The 24,116-nt window shown below is 38.1% G+C and overlaps 1 protein-coding gene across 2 annotated transcripts in view; it reads left to right on the top strand.

Annotated features, from left to right (window-relative positions):
* The window catches only part of LOC104119335 (midasin), a 69,230-nt gene that overhangs the window by 23,722 nt on the left and 21,392 nt on the right, over positions 1-24,116 (top strand). The window contains exons 18-52 of one of the 2 annotated variants that reach the window (XM_070200041.1): positions 396-463; positions 536-731; positions 891-995; positions 1,092-1,397; positions 1,811-2,004; positions 2,114-2,168; positions 4,616-4,766; positions 5,231-5,304; positions 5,788-5,935; positions 7,583-7,681; positions 7,824-7,924; positions 8,038-8,127; positions 8,206-8,271; positions 8,402-8,566; positions 8,647-8,854; positions 8,935-9,824; positions 9,971-11,467; positions 11,601-11,781; positions 11,859-11,927; positions 15,790-15,872; positions 15,957-16,208; positions 16,335-16,470; positions 16,546-16,631; positions 16,716-16,798; positions 17,374-17,512; positions 17,849-17,938; positions 18,210-18,336; positions 18,449-18,603; positions 19,582-19,689; positions 20,530-20,691; positions 20,834-21,013; positions 21,253-21,441; positions 21,590-21,691; positions 21,781-22,005; positions 22,120-22,239. In XM_070200041.1, the coding sequence (XP_070056142.1) occupies positions 396-463; positions 536-731; positions 891-995; positions 1,092-1,397; positions 1,811-2,004; positions 2,114-2,168; positions 4,616-4,766; positions 5,231-5,304; positions 5,788-5,935; positions 7,583-7,681; positions 7,824-7,924; positions 8,038-8,127; positions 8,206-8,271; positions 8,402-8,566; positions 8,647-8,854; positions 8,935-9,824; positions 9,971-11,467; positions 11,601-11,781; positions 11,859-11,927; positions 15,790-15,872; positions 15,957-16,208; positions 16,335-16,470; positions 16,546-16,631; positions 16,716-16,798; positions 17,374-17,512; positions 17,849-17,938; positions 18,210-18,336; positions 18,449-18,603; positions 19,582-19,689; positions 20,530-20,691; positions 20,834-21,013; positions 21,253-21,441; positions 21,590-21,691; positions 21,781-22,005; positions 22,120-22,239 (6,900 nt within the window). Of the gene's footprint in view, positions 1-395; positions 464-535; positions 732-890; positions 996-1,091; positions 1,398-1,810; positions 2,005-2,113; positions 2,169-4,615; positions 4,767-5,230; positions 5,305-5,787; positions 5,936-7,582; positions 7,682-7,823; positions 7,925-8,037; positions 8,128-8,205; positions 8,272-8,401; positions 8,567-8,646; positions 8,855-8,934; positions 9,825-9,970; positions 11,468-11,600; positions 11,782-11,858; positions 11,928-15,789; positions 15,873-15,956; positions 16,209-16,334; positions 16,471-16,545; positions 16,632-16,715; positions 16,799-17,373; positions 17,513-17,848; positions 17,939-18,209; positions 18,337-18,448; positions 18,604-19,581; positions 19,690-20,529; positions 20,692-20,833; positions 21,014-21,252; positions 21,442-21,589; positions 21,692-21,780; positions 22,006-22,116; positions 22,240-24,116 lie in introns of both variants that reach the window. The other variant, XM_070200040.1, reaches the window with a different exon arrangement.

Here is a 24,116-nt window from a genome sequence, read left to right as displayed (position 1 = left end):
GTTCTTGCAGGACCTTAAAATGTTGTAACTTGTAACATGTAACCTGTATCAATGTTCCCATGGTTTAGGTTTTGATTATATGCATGCTGTATACATAGACGATGTGAAAATCTCGTCTAGTTCAACAAGACTCGACATTTCCTTGGTCTAATGTTTTAACTATAAATGTCCATTTACATGGAAGGTGAGCAAATCTGATAATCTGTTTTGTATACTTGTTTAATATTTCACCTTTTTTCTGAGTACTGTTAAATGTACCAAGAATTTTATAGGGTACAGCAGAAATGTTGGATGATCCTTCTGATTTCTTGGTTCTGCATGCACTCACTGTAGCATGTGAAAACAGAGTGCTACCAAATTGCTTGAATACACTGAGTGCTATTTTTGGGGTGCAGGACGGAGGAGGTGGAGATAAGGTCTTGGATGTTGACAAGCATTCAGGAGTCGCGGGAAAGCTGGGAAAGTATGTGGTATAAAGTAATTAACTTTAAAGTGCTTTTTGGTTGTGGTTAGCTTCAGCTTCTTTTTGTTGCAGAATTGTTTGGACGAGAAGTATGAGGAGGTTGTACTTTCTTGTTGAGCGTTGTTACAAGCTGCGTGAGCCTGTTCTCCTTGTTGGTGAAACGGGGGGAGGGAAAACTTCTGTTTGCCAGCTGCTAAGTATTATTTTGGGTTCGAAATTGCACATTTTGAATTGCCATCAATACACAGAAACATCTGATTTTCTTGGGGTTAGCTTACTTTCCCTGTTTCTTCTAGATCGCGCAACTTGTGTTTATTGGTCCTTGTTGATTCTATCATCTGATTTTCTGTAAATGTTTACGTATCTCATTTCATGCTTTCTATATTTATCTTACGACAATGGTTTTGTATTATGATATACTTACCAGGGTTTCTATCCTGTACGAGAAAGATCTAGAATTTCTACAGAGTTCAAGCACCTTTGTGAGAAGTTGATGCATTCCAAGGCTTTTGTGAACTATCCTGGTGATTCTGTATGTTTATCCCCATTCGTTATTCTGGTATGAGACGAGATTCATTTCTTTCATTATTAAAACACTGATGTTTCTTGTCACATATATGCTCTGCAGATGATTTCTTCAGATATCAATCAAGCTTCTACTACTCTTCATAAGCTGTCTGTGATTTTAAGTAGTTACAGGCAGTGTCTGATATGCCATCCTGATGTAACTGGTCAAGATGTCGACTACATTGGACAGCTGAATTTGGACTTAGTTCAACTGCACCAGAAATGGCAGACCATTTTTATGTGGCAAGATGGACCTCTTGTTGAAGCGATGAAGAAAGGGGAGTTGTTTCTTGTTGATGAAATCTCTTTAGCTGATGATAGCGTACTTGAACGACTAAACAGCGTGTTGGAGCCAGAAAGGAAACTGGTAGTTAACTTGTCATGGTTTATAGAGATAGTACTCAGATGATTAACATTTGAATTCGACTGCCTTCCAAAATAAGAATCTTAAAGTCAAGTCTCATACTTGATAGGTTGAAATTAGATATTACTGCATTTGTTTCAGAGTTTGCATCATCTGTCATTTCCTAGGAGGTGTTTGTTTCTGTTGTTTTGATGCAAATTTTCCTACTATGCTGTTTATGCATGTTCTAGATTTTTACATATGAGATAGCTAGCTTGTGCTCCTGGTTTGTTTCTGCAGCTTGACTTTCCTGCTTCCTTATTACATGCCACCTTTTCTTATTTGTCTTGTTAACTTTGGCCAATTTGTTTTGATTATTCATTTTCTTTTCCTTACAGTGCTAATTTGTTCGTTCATTGTATATCTGGTATTTGCAGTCTTTGGCTGAGAAAGGAGGGTCTGATCTCCAGAAAATAACTGCTCATCCTGACTTTTTCCTACTTGCAACAATGAATCCTGGTGGCGATTTCGGCAAGAAGGAATTGTCTCCTGCCCTTCGCAATAGGTTCACGGAGATCTGGGTACCACCTATTACTGAGTTGGATGAGCTTAAAAGTATTGCTCTTGAGAGGTTTGTAAATGTTAGGTTTTTATTTTTCTAGCAATTCCATTAAGATGACTTGCTTTTCATGAGTGGCTGATTAATGGTCTTATTTGATTGGACAAACTTTGTTTTGCAGCATTTCAAATGCAAACTTTAGTGTGCTGGTAGATCTTATGATGAAATTTTGGGAGGTATGCAGTTTCGGTATATTGTATAACCTTAGTTTGTCGTAAAGGCTTTGCATGCCTGCACAGCCAGTTCAACTTTTTATCCAAGCATCGGCCGGGCTTACAGGGCGTGAAACTCGTCACTACCTCATAAGGGCGTGAGACCATAGCATGTTACACAATGAAATAAGAGGTCTTATTTGGGACCATACATAGTTATTTACTGGGCCAACCATGGAAGGTTGCACATATAATTTTGTGTCAATTTCCCTTATTCCTGGTACCAAATATGTACCTCTTTTTGCCAAATTAATTGTCCTACTTCTGAGTTTGTCCCAATTTATGCTTGATAGGTAAAGTTATTCCTTACACGATTCAGTACTTCTGTTCTGTCATCGAAAGGTTGTTATTGGACCTGCCTTATACTAGTAGAGGCTCTACTTTTCGGAAAAAATGCTTCATTTTCACTTTTATGCTACTTTGATTGAACTGAAGTGAAATTTTAACTCTTATCTTTATAGTTGATTAAAACAAAAATAGGCACCTAAATTGAGACGAAGGAATTCCTGTTATCTTTATGAAATTAAGAACAGTCGGAGCGTGTTCCTTATCTTGTTCAGTTGAGATATTATGCTGTAAAGAGGGAGTAGTTGCTGGGCCCAGAAAAGGGAAAGTTATTGCATTGTTACCTGAAACCTTTTCGATAAATAGCCGCAGGAAAACCTAGAAACTTGTCAACATATAAAATACTACAAATTAGTAAAAGGGCAACCTACGTTATTCTCTCCTGTTCGGGACCTCTATTTTCTTGGATACCTTGGTGAGCTAGAACAGTTGATCCCATGTCATTAAATTTCAGCCAGAATGGTTTTGGAGGGGGTTGCCTAGTGGTTGAAGATTGGGAATAACAACCATGGGGATCAAGGTTTGAATTTCAGTAGAGACGATTTACTCCCATTTGTCTAAGATTAGGTGGGCGTAGTGATACCTATGGTGATGGGAAATAGCAGGAACTTGCCATTCGCTTATAAAAAAAAAAGAATAAACAGTTTTAGTTGAAATCAGTAAATTGGTGCTACTTGGGAGCGGCAACCTTCTAGTTTCTTGGGCACATTATATCCTTAGTGTTGAGTCCCACATCGACAATGAAGGGGATGGGTAGTCTCCTTATATGGACTTGGGCAATCCTCACGTCTTGCGCTAGCTTTTTGGGGTTGAGTTAGGCCCAAGGTCCATTTATCACTTAGTAGCACTGTCTATCTCTTGTTGTGCTTCATCCTGTATTATAAATGGAATATTCCCATCTAAAGGGAAGAACTTGTTGAGACTTGAGAATAGTGACTTGCTGGACTAATCGTGAAAGGGAGGACCATCTAGATATATGAGAACAGTTATACTTAGTTCTTGCATGTTATAATCATCACTTTAGAGTGTTAAAACATTGGATCATGGGCCTAACTCGGTCACAAAAGTTAGCTCATGAGGTGAGGATAGACCATATAAGGAGACAAGATCCCATTCTCTCAATCAATGTGGGACAGTTAACACCCCCGGGCACGCCCAGGACTGGGCATTTAGAGTGGACAACATAACATAGGGGCCCTATATTAGGTAAAGCAAAAATAGAGATGACGCTGGCTCTGAAACCAAGCGAAAGAATTCGAGTACCAACCCAAAACCTAAAGGCGATGGGTGGAGTGGCCCGACACTGTAAAGCTATTTGGAAACCATGACGGGCACGTGTACTACACCCTTTTGCACGTGGAACCTGGTTCAGGATATACATGTGGCTTGAAGTTCTTTTTTTCCATAATCTCTTGGTCTTGTTTAAGTAGTGAGAGAGGAAGCTCAACAGACTAATGAGTAGTCCTTGAGAAATGTTATGGCTAGCCTGGAGCAATGTTATGGCTCGAGGGTCTAAATAGAGAGAGAAGCCTAGAGTAGCTCAAAGAGGTTGAGTTGAGAGTGAGAAGCCTACATTTAGATTACGGGAGAAAGTGGTTGCACTTAGGCCTACATAAGTTCGGCTCCTATAGTAGCTTGTTAAGAAAGAGACCTTGGACCTAACTCAAACCCAAAACTTAAAAGCTAGCTCTTGAGGTGAGGATTGTCAAGACCTTATATGGAGAAAAGAGCCAATTTTCTCAACTAAAGTGGGATAAACAACTTAGAAGAGGTAATTTAGAGCTCATGTCAAATCATCAAGCCAAGCTGAAGCCCTTTGGTTCTGAGCTGGACCATCTTGTGCTAAATTGCACCTAAAGCCATACTTTGGTTGTGGTCATTGTATCTTTGATGATTATTTGTCATTGGTTTAGTTATGCTAGCTTGATTTCTGTTACATGTGTTACTCACTTGGTTCTGTAAAGGAAATCTAGTCAGAGATGCAGTATCTCCCCTTATCCTTTTTAACTGTTAACTCCTTCAAATCTTCATGGCATTTAGTTTGACATTCTTTTTCTTAAATTCAGTGGTTCAACAATTTACAAACAGGAAGGGCACTTACTGTGAGAGATCTTCTATCGTGGGTCTCCTTTATTAATGTGACAGAGAGCATTCTTCAACCAGAATCTGCGTTCCTTCATGGGGCGTTTCTTGTTTTGCTTGACGGCCTAAGTTTAGGTATGTGAACTTGCTAATTTTTCTACTACCTAATCTTTCCGTTATTTGGTTTAGCAGTATATGAAATGTGGGATTTGAATGTAATGGTCATAAGTCATAACATCAACCATCTCGTACTTACATCTCATCTGTTGAAGCATTGTTATCTTCTCCCCTGGTTTTTTATTGCCTGTGAAAACTTATTGCATATGCATGCTTGGGGCTGTATACATTTCTTATATACTCGGCTTCTCCTCAAGTTTAACTTCTTTCTATCTTATTGCTAATTATATCAGTCATACCACTAGTTCAATTTTCTAGAAATCTTTTTTTGCATCTTGAGTAAGGATGGCTATTCTTGTATAGTTTACAGTGAGCCTTTTACAACCTTTTTCATATGTTCCTGCTGGTTGACAAAGTCTGTTCTGATTCTGGTGTTTTTATTTCTCGGTTATGTTCATTCTCTTATTACTTATTTTACTCAGGTACAAATATTTCAAGGATGGATGCTGCTGGGCTGCGAGAGAAATGCCTTTCGTTTCTTTTGGAGGGACTAAAGGTCTCACTCATCCTATACTTGTGTACATAACAAACCATTTGTTTTTTTGATCAATCTAGTTGAAAGATTTTACAGCTTTCTGCCTTCTTTGCTATACCGTCCTGTGCATGCATAGAAAAACGAAAAAAACGTAGATACAGTGTACATTATTTGCAATCTTGAATGTGTGGTCTCGAAATTCCTGTCATCTCTTGAAAGGTTAAATCAATGTCGGCCTTCTAGAAGTGCTTTCTGTTCTCACAGAAGAGTTAGTGGAGCTCCGCCTTTTCAATAGAAATGCTAGGATTAGAACTATTGTCTTGAAAGCCACAGAGAAGTCAGGGGAGCAGAGATGATCGTATTCCAGTAAATTTTCCAACGTTTGCTGTCCATTAGAAAATGAACTACTACTTGATCATCCTGGTCATCACGTGCTCTTTTGAGGTACTTTTGCTGTTTCTTTAACATTTCTTTTGTAACAAGTATTGCCTTTTCCCATTGTAGGAGCTCAATCTTAGTTTTGATTGCTCAAATATATCCATGCTGATGTCTTACGGTTGGGCCGATCCTGCAAGATCTGCTGTTATAGCATGCACTGATACAATGCAATGTGATAATCGCTTTGGGATTCCTCCTTTCTATATTGAGAAAGGTATGTTGTACAGGGTGTGATCTAAAAATTTATGACGAGAAGTTTTGCTGCTGATGTTGCTTACTTGCTTAGCACCGATTTGATAACCAGATAGGAAAATAACATAAAAAGGAATCACTGCAATACTGCTTTTAGTCTTTGGGTGGAAGTTCTTGCTCTCTAACCTCGCTGTTGCTTAAGTTATAATCATGTTGTTCATACTGTTCGCCAGATGAGCTGCTGGGGCTTGTTGATTCCTTTTTTTTTTTGATAAAGTAAATAGTTTTATTTGGGATGGGGGAGACCCTGTATACAAGCCGTATACCAAAAAGTAGAGAACCTATGCCAAAATATGGTTCACTATGAAAGAAGCCCGATCCTATAGGGCTTATTGATTCTAGGTTAAATAAGTGTAATTGTCTTTTCAGCATGGAAACATTTCTTATTGAAAAATGATTTATAACAAATTTAACCATCAAATCATCATTGATTCCTCTTTTAAGTTCTTGCTCGGGATGTATTAATACACACATATATGCACACACAGTACACACATAATACACACACACACATGCACAAATACGATATTAAGGATGTGATTTCTTGCCCTGTCTAAGCCTTGGTGGACCGGATTACCTATTACCTGTGCTGGTGGGAGGTAGCATGCACTCGGTGGTTTAATGGAGTTGTACATAAGTTTGCACGAACATCACTCTTTTTAATAAACGGGGGAACGAGATAAGTATCTGAACCTGTGCATGAATAATATGCTATAATTTCAAGTCCTGTCATTGATAAGGCAGTTCCAAATTTTCGTATGGTTTATGAATCAAAGTCCTGTTATCATTTTTGAAATAGTTGTATTTATTTTTGATTGTTTAAAATAGTTTGTATTTATTCAAAGGGGAGTACACCAGATGATGTACTGTGCTTTGCTCTAAAATACTTTATTTCGTTTAATTGTACTCAAAGATTGTATCTAATTGCCTCAGGTTGTTTTGAATTAAAGAGAACACTTAGGCTATCATGATTGTGTAATAAAAGAGATTACCTTTTCTTCAGTTAAAAAAAGAAAGAAAAGATAATAAGAAAAGATAATGGTAATATCCTATTGACCTTCTGATTTAAGCCTTTCTTCATGCACAATATTTTTTCTGTTTTGCTATGCATTGCCAATGAGTAGTAGCCTGATATTTAAGTGGGAGCACGGTAGAGGGGTTGGCCAATGCTCCCTTGAGGTTAGAACATGTGGGCCAACTTGGGTTGGCCTGCTAATTCACAATGGATTTCTCGATTATTATAAAGTTAAAATTGTTTGGTGTTTGGTGGAACCCTATGTTACACGGATACTTCAAAAGCCACTGCACTACCTTCTGTATCCATGTAACCCACTTTTTTGAAGTCAAAAGTCTTAGTGAGAATAAGGCTGAAGATACTCTCCAGATATATTCTGGACAATCTGAGGAAAATGGGCTGAAGTATTGATCTAGATATCAAGAGATGCCAATTCCTGACTAACTTTTGATCCTGTATGGTTTTGCTTTTTGTCAAATGAATGGCAAAACCTTGTACCTCACTGTTTATTTATTTTTGGTTGACAGCTAAAGGTGGAGACAAACACTTAATCGTTGTTTTCTTTTGTACTTTGTTGCGCTTAAATCTTGTTAGGTGGGAATTGTTTTGCTGGTGAAAAATTCGAGCTTCTAGCACCAACGACCCGCAGGAATGCATTTAGAGTGCTTCGTGCCATGCAGCTTGCAAAACCTGGTACACTTTGTTGAATAAGGGAATTGTTGTTCCCTTTTGTTTATGTATATACACATGCCATATTTGCTGCCACTCTGAAACTCATTCAAAGAAATCCACTGGCCTATGAAGTTCTCTGACTTTGTAATTTCCCTATCTCTAGTTCTGTTGGAAGGGAGCCCTGGTGTTGGAAAAACAAGTCTAATTGTGGCCCTTGGCAAATTTTCTGGGCACACAGTAGTACGAATAAATTTATCAGAGCAGGTGATTAAATCTATTGGGATACGACCTCATATTTTTGGTAGTTCTTTTCAAATGTTGAAGTATCTCTTGCGTAATTATGTATTTTTATGGGGTTTGGACATTGACATACACAGACGGACATCATGGACTTGTTTGGGTCTGATTTACCTGTTGAGGCTGATGAAGGGATGCAATTTGCATGGTCTGATGGAATTCTCTTACAGGTGTGTCTATATTCCTCCAGTAGAATGGCTTGCTTCTTTCAAATCAAAATAATCTGCATAGATTTGCTGTATTTTCAGGCTTTGAAGCAGGGATCATGGGTGCTTTTGGATGAACTCAATCTTGCTTCACAATCTGTCTTGGAGGTCGAAATCTACACTTTTACCTTCATAATGTGTTAACTAAGCAATGCGTTTAGTTTCTTCTCAGTTGGAATTTTATTCTCTTGTCTCCCTCACGTAGTTAGCCAGGTTTTTTATTTTACAATGATAATAGGGGTTAAATGCTATTTTGGACCATCGGGCTGAGGTTTTCATTCCAGAGTTAGGTCGTACTTTCAAATGCCCACCATCTTTCAGAGTTTTTGCTTGTCAAAATCCTTCAAATCAGGGTGGAGGACGGAAAGGTCTTCCAAAGTCCTTCCTCAACAGATTTATGAAGGTCTGCCTTGACACTGTTTGAAATTGTCACAAGTTCATAAGTTAATGAATGAGTATTAGCCTTATGCTTGCTGGTTTCAGGTTTATGTCGATGAGCTAGTTGAGGATGACTATCTTGTTATTTCTAGTTCACTCTATCCTACAATTTCACGTTCTCTTCTCTCTAAGCTGGTCTTATTTAATAAGAGATTACATGAAGATATAATGTTGCTTCACAAATTCGCTCAAGAAGGATCCCCTTGGGAGTTCAATCTCCGAGATGTAATTCGTTCCTGTGAAATCATAAAAGGTCTGTTCTCTTGTTCTTGATAGCCCATTCTCATTTCAGTCATACAGAATTGACCTCAAATACATGAATTCCCTTTTCAGGTGCCCCCAGTATATCAAAATCTGATTGCTTTCTGAATCCTGTTTATGTTCAAAGAATGCGCACAGCTGTTGATAGGCTGGAGGTCTTAAAACTTTATGAACAGGTGTTCAAAATGAAGCCCAGCATAAATCCTCATCCTCGGGTTCAGCTGAATCCCCAGTATTTGATTGTTGGGAATGTGTCTATTGAACGAAATCGTTACGTGTCACCTGGAGTGGCCAACATCGAGCTTAAAATTTTACCTGCCTTCCGCAATAGCTTGGAAGCTGTAGCACAATGTGTTAAGAACCAGTGGCTATGCATATTAGTTGGACCTGCATCCTCTGGTAAAACTTCATTGATACGGTTACTTGCTCAGCTGACAGGAAATGTACTTAATGAATTGAATCTTTCCTCTGCAACTGATATATCTGAGCTACTTGGAAGCTTTGAGCAACACAATGCTGTTCGAAAATATCGTCTTGCCATCGCTCGGGTTGAGTCCGTTATAAATGAATACTATGGTCTGCAGCTGGAATCTTCATGCGAAGAATTTATGAGGAGAAAAGAGCTGTTTATTCTGTGGCTGTCCTTTATATCGAGCATCAAGCACAACCCTCCGACAAGTTCTTGCTCTTCGTATGTTGATACTTGGAGGACGAAGTACTTTGAATCTGCTTCTATGTTGGTTAATATTATTGAGCATCTAAAGTTGGTGGTTGAGGAAACATCATTGCCTTTATCTTGGTCGATGAAGGACTTGGATATAATTCTTACAATGATTAAGAAATTTACAGGTCACCCAAGGACACATTCCTCAAAGTTCGAGTGGGTAACTGGCATGCTTATAAAGGCTATAGAAAATGGAGAGTGGATAGTATTAGATAATGCAAATCTCTGCAACCCAACGGTTCGTACTCTCTCTCTCCCATATCTTCTGATCTTTTATACTTTTCTTTTTTTTTTTGCAAGCTCTATAGCCTGTAAAATATTTAAGCTTGAGGTGCTGCGTCTTGTTTCTAATGGTTATTTGGTGCCTCTTCTTGATATGTGCAGGTTCTTGATAGAATAAACTCTTTAGTTGAACAATCTGGATCCATCACTATTAATGAATGTGGAACAGTGGAAGGAAAGCCAGTAATTCTTCATCCTCACCCACAGTTTCGAATGTTTCTAACAGTTAACCCTCTAAATGGTGAAGTTTCACGTGCAATGCGAAATAGAGGGGTTGAAATTTTCATGATGGATCCTGATTGGTTGTTTGATGACAAATGCACTGAAATTGACATCGAGCTTGAGAATGCAAAGAGGTTTATCGTCCTTTCTGGGGTACCTGCTGGTAAGTTGGTTGATTTGATGGCCAATGCCCATATGACTGCGAAGGTTAAAGGTGCACTGCTCAAAATTAGGATCACACTGCTTGAACTTGCACGGTGGGTGCAGTTATTTCAGCAGCTTCTTACGAGCGGTAGCCGATTTTCATGGAGTCTGCAAACGAGTTGGGAGCATACCTATGTTTCCTTATTTGGTGTTGATCAAGGGAAGAATGTTGTTGATCAAGTGGGAATTCCTATATCTCTTATACCAGATTTTCAGGACTTTAACTCCTCTCAAGCTGGCTTCTTATCTTTACCAGGGGGATGGCCAGCACCCTTGAAATTGAGGGACTACCTATTATATTCAAAAGAAACTTGTATAAGGCAAAATTGCATGTACCTCGAGTTCCTGGGAGCGCAGACTGCCTGTTATTCAACTTCTGCTGCATTGCACAATGCACTGGCTCCAACTTCTGTGGTTAGCTCACTCGTGATGGATACAAAGCTCTTGCATGCACTGATGTTTCCTAAAGGTTCAAGTTGTCAAGTTGCTGTTTGTGGCGGGGCAAAAGAACTTAACTTGGATTTAGCCCAGGAAATGTTATTGTATGCTGCAAATTGGGCATTTGAACAGGCTACTGAAAGTGATTACAAGCTTTATCTGCTTTGGTTTTCCCATGTTGGTTCTCTGTTACGGCCACATTCTTCATTCTTTAGTTTTTATGCCTCTATTCTGGCAAAGGAATTGGAACATCCAATATGGAATCAGATTTTTAGTCGTCGCCGTGAGATTGTGTCTCATAATTTGGTTGATATGGAGTCTTGTCCTATACCTTTACTTTCAGTAGAAGTGGTTGATTTAACACCAGCTGACAGTGTGTTGAAATCCTGCAGTGAAGTTCTTGTGAATGCCATTAAGAGTGTTAGGTTACTGAGACTTAGCCATCTGCAGTGGAACTCTGAGATAGGTTACAAATACAGTCCTGAAACAAAGTTCTTTAAACCTGTTTTGAGATCTCTTCAGGAGTTGGAGAACAAAGTGCTTGAAATGTTTGTCCAGTCACCTTCTTTTGATGTGCTGTTCCAGTTGTACAGTGACCTCCTTGAACATCACACACTACTATGGACAGGCATTATTACTTCTCAACTTGAGTACTTGCTAATTTCTTGGAGATCTTTGATGAAGAAAGTTACAAAGCTGTGGGAATTTTGCCCAAAAGAAGTTGAGACGTTTCAGGTAAGTTGTCTTGGTTTAGCTAGTCACTTTTGGCCCTCTTTGCTATGCCCAATTCTTAATTTGTTTGTTTCTTTGTTCTCCTTTTGTTATATGATAATGAATTTTCACTTTGTTTTAACCTCTACTTATGTAGAGAGATGTAGAGAATTTGGATGAGTTCTCAAAATGGCCTTCGCAGTCGCAAAAGTCCTTGTTGTGGGTCCATGGTGGGCATCCGTATCTGCCTCCTTCTGCTGAATTATATGAGAAATTGTGTCAGCTACTAAGCTTTTGTGAACGACTTTGGCCAGGAAAGAGAAAGATCTGGGAGCTAGGTAGCTTTTCTTTGATCATTTGGCTACAATTTCTGCACTACTTTCCAGTTCTCTGTCTGACTCACATATTTTTGTAGCAAGGGATGATGTAATCATTGAAGCGGCTCCATATTCTAATCCAGAACTGCGGTTCCTCGCCATGCAAGGTACAGTTCTTATCATTTGGTACTGTTGCTATCTCCTGTGCTGTGGTCATTACATTGCCTCCCATTTGTGCTGTGTACAAGGGTGAAGCGGGTTTCCAGTATTCCTATTGCTTGATTGTCTTGTCAAAGTTCCTTTCTTATTTTCTTCTGGTGGTACATGCAAGAATCGGTCGTTGAAGTAACACGATAATGATCTAGTGGTGGTGTGGTTGGTTGGTTAGTCGTATATAGTTGTGGCTCATAGCAGTTAGTAATTTGGCTTGGTTTTAAGTTAGTAGAAAGAGCCTGCCGTTTTTAAGAGGGTTTAAGTTAGTAATTTTAATGTTGTCTGCTGTGTATTTGAAGCCTTGAACTTTTTGCTGCAGACCTAAAATAAATAATTAAATGTGTCTTCTCTCTAATAGGTTAAGCTTTTAAATCGCACATTTCAATATGGTATCAAGATAGACAGATTCTTGCAATTAATGCAGACTTGGCTAAAGATAGAGCACAATTGAAGAGAAAGATTCATATAGAGCACAATCTACTAGTTGGGATTACGTTTTAGTCTTGTTAAAGAACAACTAATATTAGTCCATTTCAAAAGAACTTCTAATAATATTTTTATTACTAATACTCCAACAACAACAAACAACAAACCCAGTGAAATCCCACAAGTGGTATTTGGGGTACGCAGACCTTACTCTTACCCTAGGGAGGTAGTTCATTCGTTTTGAAACAGAGGGAGTATTATTTAGATATATTTAACTTATTTTTCACTTTTATTTTTATTTGGTATGATGATGACACAAGTTGAGCTTAAATGGAGAGGTGAGGAATCATATGATCCAAGGTGAATCAATCACAGATCCACAAAGAAAAAAAAATGAGATAGTAAGTTCCTACAAAAAACTCTACACTGAGACTGAAGAATGGAGACCTGCAACCAATTTTAAGAGTTGTCCAACAATAACTTAGCAAGATAAAAATTTACTACAAAGCAGATTCGATGAACAAGAAGTTTTGGGTGTTTGAAATTGTGTGCTATGGACAAGGCACCAGGACCTGATGGCTTTACAATGGGATTCTTTATTAAATGTTGGGACGTGCTTAAACAGGACATCATGGGGGTGTTTCACAATTTTCACTCCCATGGTTTATTTGAAAAGAGTTTCAATGCAACCTACATTGCCTTGATCCCCAAGAAAAATGGTGCAAAGGAATTGAGGGACTTCAGGCCTATAAGCCTAATAGGGAGCATTTACAAGATTATTGCGAAAGTCCTGACTGAGAGGCTGAAAAAGGTGATGGGAAAATTGATAGATTCTCAACAAATGGCATTCATAAAAGGAAGGCAAATAATGGATGCCATACCAATAGCCAATGAAGCAATAGACTCAAGATAAAAACAGAAGAAGCCTGGTATCCTTTGCAAGCTAGATATTGAGAAAGCATTCGACCATGTGAATTGGAATTTCTTACTAAACATGCTACAACAAATGGGATTTGGAGTGCAATGGATTAAATGGATGAAATTCTGTATATCTACTGTCAAATTCTCAGTCATTATTAATGGTTCTCTAGAAAGATTCTTTCCTACTGAGAGTGGTCTTAGGCAGGGTGATCCTTGTCACCTTTTCTTTTCATAATAGCTTTGGAAGGTTTGAACAACATGATCAAAAAAGCCAAACTCAATGGGTGGATTAAAGGCTTTGAGGTAGCCATGAATGGACATAACAACCAGGAGATTACACATCTTCAATATGCTGATGACACCTTGATCTTCTGTGATGCAGAAGTGGAACAACTAAGAGTTTTGAGGATTATACTGGTTCTTTTTGAAGGAATTTCTGGGCTACACATTAATTGGAGAAAGAGTCATCTCTTCCCGATCAATGAAGTAACAAACATGGAAGATTTGACACTAATCCTGGAGGGAGAAGTGGGGACTATCCCTACCACTTATTTGGGTATGCCACTGGGGGCCAAGTCAAAATCTACTGCAATATGGAACAATGTACTGGAGAAATGTGAGAAAAAGTTGTCAAGACGGAAATGTCAATATTTGACAATGGGAGGAAAGCTCACTCTGATTAACTCGGTATTAGACTCACTGCCAACCTATATGATGTCCCTTTTTTCCATTCCTGCGGGAGTCATTCAAAGGCTGGATAGCATAAGAAGCAATTTTTTGTGGCAAGGCAAAAAGGAAAAAAAAGCCTATCACCTGGTCAATTGGAAAGAGGTAACTCTCAGCAAAGCGCAAGGTGGATTGGGAATTAGAAACTTGAAGAATCACAACAAAGCCCTTAAACTAAAATGGCCATGGAGGTACTCTCAAGACCCTCAAAGTTTATGGAGCAAGGTAATCAAAGCCAAATATGAAGTAGAAGACAACTGGATGACTAAACCAGTTAGCACATCCTATGGAGTTAGTCTTTGGAGATCCATAAGGGTATTATGGCCAGCTCTAAAAAGCCAAATCTCTATTAAAGTGCTAAATGATAGCAGGACATCATTCTGGAATGACAATTGGCTGGAAAATGGAGCTCTGAAGGATTTATGCTCTGACATATATGCTCTAGCTCATCACCAGCAGAGATCTATAGCTGAAATGTGGTCACCTCAAGGTTGGGAACTAATACTCAGAAGAGACTTGAATGATTGAGAGATAAATAGAATGATTGAGTTCTACAAAGGACAACTTCACAGGAATTCAGAATGGAGATGACACATTGAGATGGCAGGGACATAGCAGTGGAAAATTCAGTGTCAATGTAGCCTACAAAACAATAAACCAACCAATACCTCAAGTCACCAACTGGCCCTGGAAACATATTTGGAATATCAAGATACCATATAAGGTTGCATGTTTCTCATTGCTACTGACAAAGGAAGTTGTGCTCACACATGAAAACTTAAACAAGAGGAAGTGGACTCTATGCTCAAGATGTTTTCTTTGTGAAAATGAAGTGGAAACAGTTGGTCACCTATTTTTGCACTGTAGGATAACTGATCAGTTATGGAAGATCTTCATTAATCTCAGAGGCATAGCTTGGACAATGCCTGGAAAGATTACTGAAGCTCTCTTTAGTTGGGAAGCAGCTGGAGCTGGGGCAGACAACAAAAACAGATGGAGAATGGTCCCTGCTAGTATTTGGTGGACAGTTTGGAAAGAAAGGAACTCTAGATGTTTCGAGAACAACAACAAGACATTGCTAGAGATCAAACTTAACTGTATTAAGCTTTTTTGTTTTTGGTGCAACAAGATCTACCCAGAGGATACTATTTCTATCTTAGACACATTAGGTTCCTGTTAGACATGTAGACTGGGTTACTCATTTTGCTCACTTGTATATATGGTTTCAGTACAACCCATGTACTATTTTGTGTTTAATACATATAACTTGTTACCTTCTCAAAAAAAGAAGTGAGGAATCATATATCGACTCCAACTTGTTTGGGATTGGGGCGTTATTGTTGTCGTTGTATACCTTTCTCGGCCTTTTGGCTAAGATCAAGAGTAGTAGTTGTTGTTGAATCAAGGTAGACAGAGATCCAGGTTCAAATCTTATTGCCACCTGTTACAAAAGAATTTTCACGTGCTTGGCCCAAGAAAAAAGATTCAGGTCTGCATGTGAGTGTGTGTTGAGGGCTAGAATTAATAAATAATGTGACCATCTCTTCTAAAATCGATATATGTGTCATGATATAGGTGTTGTGTCTGGTGTTGAAGTGATTGTTTTTCATTTAAAATTGCATTTTTTGTTTACCTCTAGAATCTGTCCTAGCAAATTTTACATCATAATACACTGTACTGTTGGTGATAGTATGTTTTACTTGTTCTGGATCTTTTATCTGACTAAATATGATTCTTGGTAAGGTGTCTCTATGTCATCTTATATCATGGCAAAAGTTGATGAAAATGGTGTCAGACCTGTTGAGCAGTTGGAGGAGATGTACCAGGTGTGCTTTTCTTACAGTTCATGTCTTCATGTTCATCATGTGGATTATTTAGTGTTATGATAAGTGTATTCATTTCCTATGTAGATGCTTTCAAGAAGGTTTGATTTTGAGAAAGAGAAGTTGGAAGAGAATTTGAGGAACATTAAGCAAGCCCCAAGGACATCCATTTTACCTGCTTGTTGTGTCTTTTTACCCGACATGTTGTGCGAAAGGTCTAGCTTTGGTTGTTGGCTAGAGACTCTACCCATAGTTGACAACGCTAGTTTCTTCCATGATACAAGGCTACTTCAGCAACTTTCGACAATTGCTTTAGCTGACGAGGAGGAACAATACCAAGTAAGATTTTTTCTTTTCTTTCTTAACTATATCAAGTACAATTTTTCATTGCTGCTCCTCTAACTACCCCGAGATACATTCATGTGATGCACCCTTAATGTCGTATTGTCTTGTCCACTGAAACAGGGTTTAACTGCCTTGGCTGGTCTTATCGAGTCCGCAATGACCTTTTCTTTAAACTTCTCATCAAGGCCTTCATCTGACTTTTCACCTCACCAAAAGATTTTGTGGACCCTAGATGCTTGGGAATCTATCTATAGAGGTCGGTAAAATCTTTATAAATTGGCCATTACATTGTTATGATATCTAAATAATTCCTTTTATCTGTTTCAAACAGTGAGTGAACAGATATCCAGTTTTGTTCTTGAGCTGTGGTATATATGGCATTCATCTTTGTGGATGTTGTCACCAACTGGTGCTGAGGTAAACCATATGATGGCTATTTACTGCAAATAGTTTTGCATCTTCCAGTATGACATCTGTATTTATGTTGTTTCACTGCTGCAGAACCTCTCATGGCATGGATGTGATGATATCCTACCTGATGAGCTGTTTAAGCCTTCAAAAATGGCAGCAATTCACAAAATCCTGTAAGTTAAATATTGTTTGGTTTTGAGTAGTTGTAGGGGCAGCAATTTGGCTTGGATGGGCCACATTTTTATACCAGTTGCCAACTAAGTGCTGAACTTAATACACATGAGAGATATAGATATAAAGGGAGAGAGAGTGAGAATTGAGAAGTCTCAGTTTACATATTTAACATGCTTGTCCTAGGTGAAGTTGGTGATACATTATTTAATCATATCTCATACATTCTGGAGATTGTTTTCTATTTTAGTTAGTGTATTTGACGAGCCATTTAGTTTAAGAAATAAAGACTTTAGGCACATACAAAAAGTACCCTTAGAACTTGTAGTCTTAAACATGCATGACATTTCGTCGTCATAAAAGCATCTCTTTTAGAATAGAATGGAAAGTTCAAATTTTAAAAGTTTCCTGATATAGAAAGGTTTCATTTTTTTTTTTGGAACAAACTAAAAAAAAATGTCATATATAGTTGAAAACAGAATACCTTTTATTTGAAAGACTTCACCGCTGTTTCTTTTTCCTTCAAAGTTGAATCTTTTTATTTTCTTCTTATTTCAAAACTTTTTATCAAGCGCAGGTATGGTACATTTGCTATCAGGGATTACCCGATGCATAGCCTTAAAATGAAAGCTACTTCGCGTTATCTTTGGCAAGGTTCTCTAGAAGTAGATACAAAGAATTTTCTATTATCAACTGCTCGGTCCCTCTTCCAGCAGGTATGGTCTCCTTTAGTTTTACTTAATTTAATTATTTTCTTTATCAAAAAATGGTCTCCTTTAGTTTTAATGTGTACTCTTCTTCAAATTCATGGTGAAATGAAAATTTATAGTGTAGACTTTTATCTTTGATCGTTTTCTGGTGCACACATATAGCCCCTACTTGTGTAGAAGATTGGGCGTCTTTTGTAGAGAATCATATTCTGATGTAAATTCTCTACTTTTTGGTATACTTCTTGTATGCGGGAGTTTTTTCTCCCTTTTGATTAATACAATTTACCTTATCAAAAAAAATGAAAATTTATAGTGTATACTTCCTGCTGCTTGTTCTTTCAGATGATATTTGCACACATAAAGTCTTTCGAAGCTGAGAAGTTTGCTAGAATCAAGGCCTTCTTTCATTTTGCTACACAGAAGACCATCTCGGTAGTTCTTTTCCTTTTGACCCGTTAAATGTATATGGACAGGCAGGATAATTTTAGAATATGTTATTTGACCCATGTCATATTTTTCTTCCATAGCTGCTATCCTATGAGATAAGAAACTAAAGGTCATTTATCTTAGTGTTTGAAATAAAGTTCTTGTAACTGAACTCGGAAAATTGGTTTCCAACTGAACCTTGAAATCTGGGATACTTATTTATTTTAATTTTAAACCCTTAGTATGTTTATAACCACTTTTCCTTTCCATGTCATAGCAAGAGGATGTTCAGGTCATGCTTTCACTTCTTGCATCATCAAATCACCAGATGATTTCGTCTGATAAGATGAAATCTTTTATTGAGCCTTTGCTTCGAGGATTGTATTTCCCATGCTCATCTGAGGGTGAGTGCGTTATATTTTCTTGTCCGAGAGTTTCATTCACTTATTAGTCATGTCTTCTGTTTTTGTTTTGGGTCTTTATTCTTATTTATGTTTTCACCTGTTTCTCTTGCAGGCTTCATGAATAGGATAGGATGCGTATGGTTGCTGATTGGGGCCCTACGCTACCAGCTTCTGATTTGCTGCACTGATCTGGATCCAACTGCAAAATACTGCTTAAAGTACTCAAGAGTGATGGAAAAGATATCCTCTCTTCAGCTTGAAACTCAGGTAAGGGATATCTTCTCTTCAGCTTGAAGCTCAGGGATCCATCCTTATTTCTCTGTTCTGGAGCTGTCTACATGTACTCTACCCTACTTTATCATTCTTCCTGTATGCTTGTTTAACAATATGATAAAGGAATAGAAGATGAGTGTAGGATAATCAGATGCTTTGATATGCGTGACATCCATTGAAATTAGTTTTCTATTTGCTAGAGTTTCCACCAGATGCACTGGAGAGTTAAACAAGCATACAGGAAAAATGATAAATCTAGATGCATACATACTCGACTTCCTAGACAGTTTACATGTTTAGAGGAGATGGGTATGTTGTTGCACTCTCAATTGATATTAGCAGCCTGGGACTCGATTCTTTCCAAGAAAGAATGTAATGCAAATTACTATATCTCTGAAACAACCACACATCCCCCTATCTGAATCAACTTCCCAATATATTTGATTGGTTACATACTCGACCTCTCAATTATCTATAAACCCAAACTAGGATTTTTGGAACAGTGTAAACACTGTTTTCAGGAGCCTCAACAACAACACATTGAATGAGAATAAAGAGTTAAAAACACCACCTTTCCCCTTCAATGCATTATGTTAACTTTAACCAGTTTGGTTCACCTTGCACCTTTTTTTTTTTCGTTGGTGGGGGGGGGGAATAAGAAAGTAAAATATTTTATTTTACCAAAAACCAACTTTTGACCTTAGTTTTCAAAGGGTGCGCAAAAACCATTTCGTGGCCAAGACTCAACTAGGTTTTGCAAAATGTAGTAATGGAGTTGGTACAGTGGAACAGTAGAGGTACTAAAAGGATTGATAATGAAATTGCTAAACTGTCATCTGAAAGAGTGTTGAGGTGTCTTTCTGGCTTAAGAATTGAAGCGGGGAAATTATATGGGTGCAATACATTCTAAAAGTAGTACGCCTGTTGTATGCCTGAATTCACTGTCTATATTTTATTGTTTCCACATTCCAGGTACGCAGTGATTGTGTCCATTTGGCTGGATCTTTTCAGTTGAGGGAACAAGATAGATCTATGTTGTTGGAAGATCTCCATGCTGAGCAAAAGAAACTGCAAAGAAAGGTCAGGGACTCCCTTAATTGTTTCTTTCCTTCTTAGATTGGTTGTGGATTTATTCTGCGCTTTATAGTTGTTGTAAATCTATGAACAATTGTTATGTGAAGTGCTTATCAACTTACAACTTTCCATACATCTTCTGTCTGTAATAAATTAAGTATTTGGCAACAGATAAAGGAGAAAAAGGGGTAAAATGAGTAACCTGTCCCCGCCTACTCCTTGTCCTTGTTCCTTAATTTACACTGTTTGGTGACCGGGACTGCATTCAGTGGTCGTAAAAGTTAACAATGTGCTGTAGCTCCAAATTTTTTTTTCTTAATAACCGTGGTGTCCGGGCTAGCTTGCTCGCACCTCGACTAATTCCACGGGATACTTGCTACCTCCCACCAGCATCAACTACCAGGTAACTCTGTCAACCCGTTCTTGAAAATTTGAAATCAATGTAGGATATTCTCAAACCCCCTCACGCCCAGATGTAGACTTCTGAAGCATGGACAACATAAGATAGGGATCCAACATTAGGTAAACCAAGCACAAAGATGGGTTTGGCTTTGGTACCAGTTAAAAAAATGGACCTTGTGCCTTTTTTCAATATTAAAAGCTAACTCCAAAAAAGAAAAGCTAGCTCCTGAGGTAAGAATTTTCCAAGACCATATAAAGTCACAACGGGCATTCCCTCAGCCAATGTGGGGCACTCATATAGAGTTATACATTTATTCTTTTTCTGTTGGTGGTTCTGAAGTTTATTTATATGAGCAAGTAGTTCTAATTAATCTCTATCATTTCTTGGAAATATGATTTTCTAGATTTATTCATGCCTGATGGATTTGGTGTGCCTTCTATCAGATCGTTTTCCGCTCTGAACCTGAGAAATTCAAGGAAATGAAGGCAGGTTGCGACGACTTCTTTAAGACGGTTGTCAAAATAGTTATGACTACTGTTGGTTGGACACAGAATTTTAAAAACTTAAGTGTGGAAGAGATGTCTGGCGAAATACGCAACTGGCAGGTAATGCTTGCTCCTCATGTGGATAATTGTCTATTGTTCTCTATTTCTTTCGGTATGTTTCCTACATAATGAACCCTAGGATGAGGCTGAGTTGGAAAAGCAATTTATAAGTACAATGTCATACATTAAATTCATATTGCAGGAGATGGCTACCGACATCATAAAGAGGTTATCAAATGAATATTCTGCATACATGGATGTAGTTCAGCCGGTCCAGACAGCTATATATGAAATGAAATTGGGATTGTCTCTGGTTCTTTCTGGTGCCTTAAGTGAAAAGTATCTGGAGGAACTAGGAAAGTTTGATATGGAGTCTGTTCTGGTATTGTCTTTCATTTCTTTTTATTTATTTTTGATAAGTGTCTTGAATCGTCTATGTTGCTCAAACTCTACAAAAGTGCTGCCGCACCCGTGTCGTATCCTCCAAATATGCACTAAATTTGGAGGATCCGACATACACCCAACAAAATTTTTGAAGAGTCCGAGCAACATAGTCCATCATTTTCCGTTGACCTTCATTTTCATATATATGTTTTGTACTTTTTCTGCAATGGTGGAAAGGCTGCTGTTTATGCCTTTGTGAGATTCCCAAGAGGATGTGCTGCAAAAGCTGTTTCTTTCAATGCTGACAATAAGTACACTGAGCTTTTGCGCTATGATATTGAATTTCCAACAAACATCTCAGCCATGGATTTAGATATGCTGGATAATCTTGTCAATTATCAACGGAAAGTCAGTATTGATAGCAAGGTTTGCGACTTTTTTTTATTCTTATGATTGAGTACTGTAAGAAAAACTCAAGTGTGTCTTAACAATAGGCATAATATTGTAATGCCTTCCTCTTTCGGATTCTCATTCTTTGCTCATTGAGTTTCACACTGGTATTCAATTTTGACAGGTGTCGTCCTTGCAACTGAGAACTGCAATGTATCAGACTGTTCTGGTTCGCGTGTTGCATTCTGTTGTGGATGCCCACTTCATGGATAAACAGTCCTTTAAGGTGAGAACGCTTGTTGCTGATTGTTGGATGTATGTACCATTTATTATTTATCCCACATTAATATGAAGAAAATTTTATATTCTTTTCAGCTAACGGATAGGATATTTGATGAGTTAGCAAGCAACTGGATGCAAATGAAACTTCAAGTCAGAACAACCGAAGAGAATAAAACTCAACAATTTAGGTTCAAACCGCGTGCATTCAAGATAGATAATATCCTTGAGATTGACATATCAACTCTTGGTAGTTCAGCTTCAAATGAAAGTTTCTTAGAATGGAAAGAATTCCACTCTAGTCAAGAATCTTCAGAGAAAGTAAGCATACTCTGTTTTGTAGCTGTTTTCTTTCTTTTAAGCATCTAGTCGGTTGCCTTTGTTTATCTCTTTCCATTTGATTATCAGTCTAATGTATCTCTATCCATATAGCAGAATGCTGACGAAGAATCAGAAGCGGTCATGGACGATTGGAACTACGTAGAAGAGTCCAGTTTGAATGATATGATCCGTGTTCACAATGAGTTATTTGGCTCAACTGATATATATCAATCTGTAAGTATGCAATGCTACTTGTATGGATCTTCTTTGTATGTATTAGAGGGAAGATTTAAGCTGGACAAAGTTTGTCTTTAGAACATTTAAATACTAGTTTGCTACCACTTCGGTGGCATTTAGAAATTAAATTCTAAGCCATTCACCACGGGTGCTAAAGACTGCCTTTTTAGGTGGCGCTAGCATTTACAAAGGAAAGAAAAAAAATATTAGTTTGCTAAGGAGCTAGAGTTCATTGGGTGTATTTTTATGTGGAGGTGGAATCATTTCATTTTCTGAGACATGTTAGGTTCTGATTCCTTGATGAGGTATCTTTCTTCAGGCATGCAGTCAACTTACCTGTCTGTGATAATTAGTGCCTTTTGATTTATTGGTACTCCTACATATTAGTCTTAATATCAATTTTAAATGCATGAGCTGTATTTGAGATGGGAACCTGAACATCAATATAATATAATAGTTTCCCACTTTCTTTTATGGTATGTTATATAGCTATTCGGAGGTACAGTGGAGGTATGGTTTAACTAGGGGGTGGTCGATAAGTGTACTGTGCTTGTATGATGAACATAATATATGGTTCTTATCTCTCTCAGTGCGAGGAATTATTTTATGAATCCAAGATGATACTATATATCTGCTAAAATTTCAATGTTACATTTGTATGAAAGCTACCATACTCTCAGATGTATAGCTTGTTGATAAATTGCCAATACAGTGGTACAAAATTCACCTTATTGTCATGCGTGGAGCGAATGTTCATGCAAGGAGTTAATCTTATGTCTTGTGAGAAAGCACGGGAGAAAATATATTATTGATATTAGATACTCAATATAATACAAGAGGTCCTATTTATAGCTATAGTCTACAAAGTACATATTACTCTCATTCCAATGTGGGACTACACATAACTAACACTCCCCCTCAAACCCTCAAGCCGGTGCATACACATCATATGTACCGAGCTTGTTACACATGTAACTAATACGAGAACCAGTAAGAGACTTGGTGAAAATATCTGCTAGTTGATCATTCGACTTTACAAACTTTGTAACAATATCTCCTGAAAGTATTTTTTCTCTGACAAAGTGACAGTCGATCTCAATGTGTTTAGTCCTCTCATGGAACACCGAATTTGACGCAATATGAAGAGCAGCTTGGTTATCACACACCAGTTTCATCTTGCTGATTTTTCCGAACTTTAACTCCTTGAGCAACTGCTTGACCCAAACTAACTCACACGTTGCCATAGCCATGGCCCGGTATTCGGCTTCGGCGCAGATCGAGCAACTACATTCTGTTTCTTGCTCTTCCACGAGACCAAATTACCTCATACTAGAACACAATATCCAGACGTAGAACGTCTATCAAAAGGTGATCCTGCCCAATCAGCATCTGTGTACCTAACAATTTGCTCGTGGCATCGATCCTCGAATAGTAATCTTTTGCCTGGAGTTGACTTTATATACCGAAGAATGCGAACTGCATCCCAGTGACTATCACAGGAGAATCCATAAACTGACTTACAACACTCACTGGAAAAGAAATGTCAGGTCTAGTCACTGTGAGGTAATTCAATTTGCTAACCAACCTCCTATATCTCGTAGGGTCTCTAAGAGGCTCCCCCTGTCCAGGCAGAAGCTTAGCATTCGGATCCATAGTAGAGTCAATAGGTCTGCAACCCATCATTCCAGTCTCCTCAAGAATGTCTAAGGCATACTTCCGCTGTGAAATAACAATACCTGAGCTAGACTGAGCAACCTCAATACCTAGAAAATACTTTAATCTGCCCAGATCCTTAGTCTGGAAGTGCTGAAAGAGATGCTGCTTCAGATTAGTAATACCATCCTGATCATTGCCAGTAATAACAATATCATCAA

The sequence above is a fragment of the Nicotiana tomentosiformis genome, chromosome 4, assembly GCF_000390325.3.
Source record: "Nicotiana tomentosiformis chromosome 4, ASM39032v3, whole genome shotgun sequence".
In the NCBI taxonomy this organism is placed as follows: domain Eukaryota; kingdom Viridiplantae; phylum Streptophyta; class Magnoliopsida; order Solanales; family Solanaceae; genus Nicotiana; species Nicotiana tomentosiformis.
This window is presented reverse-complemented; position numbering and strand designations above follow the sequence as displayed.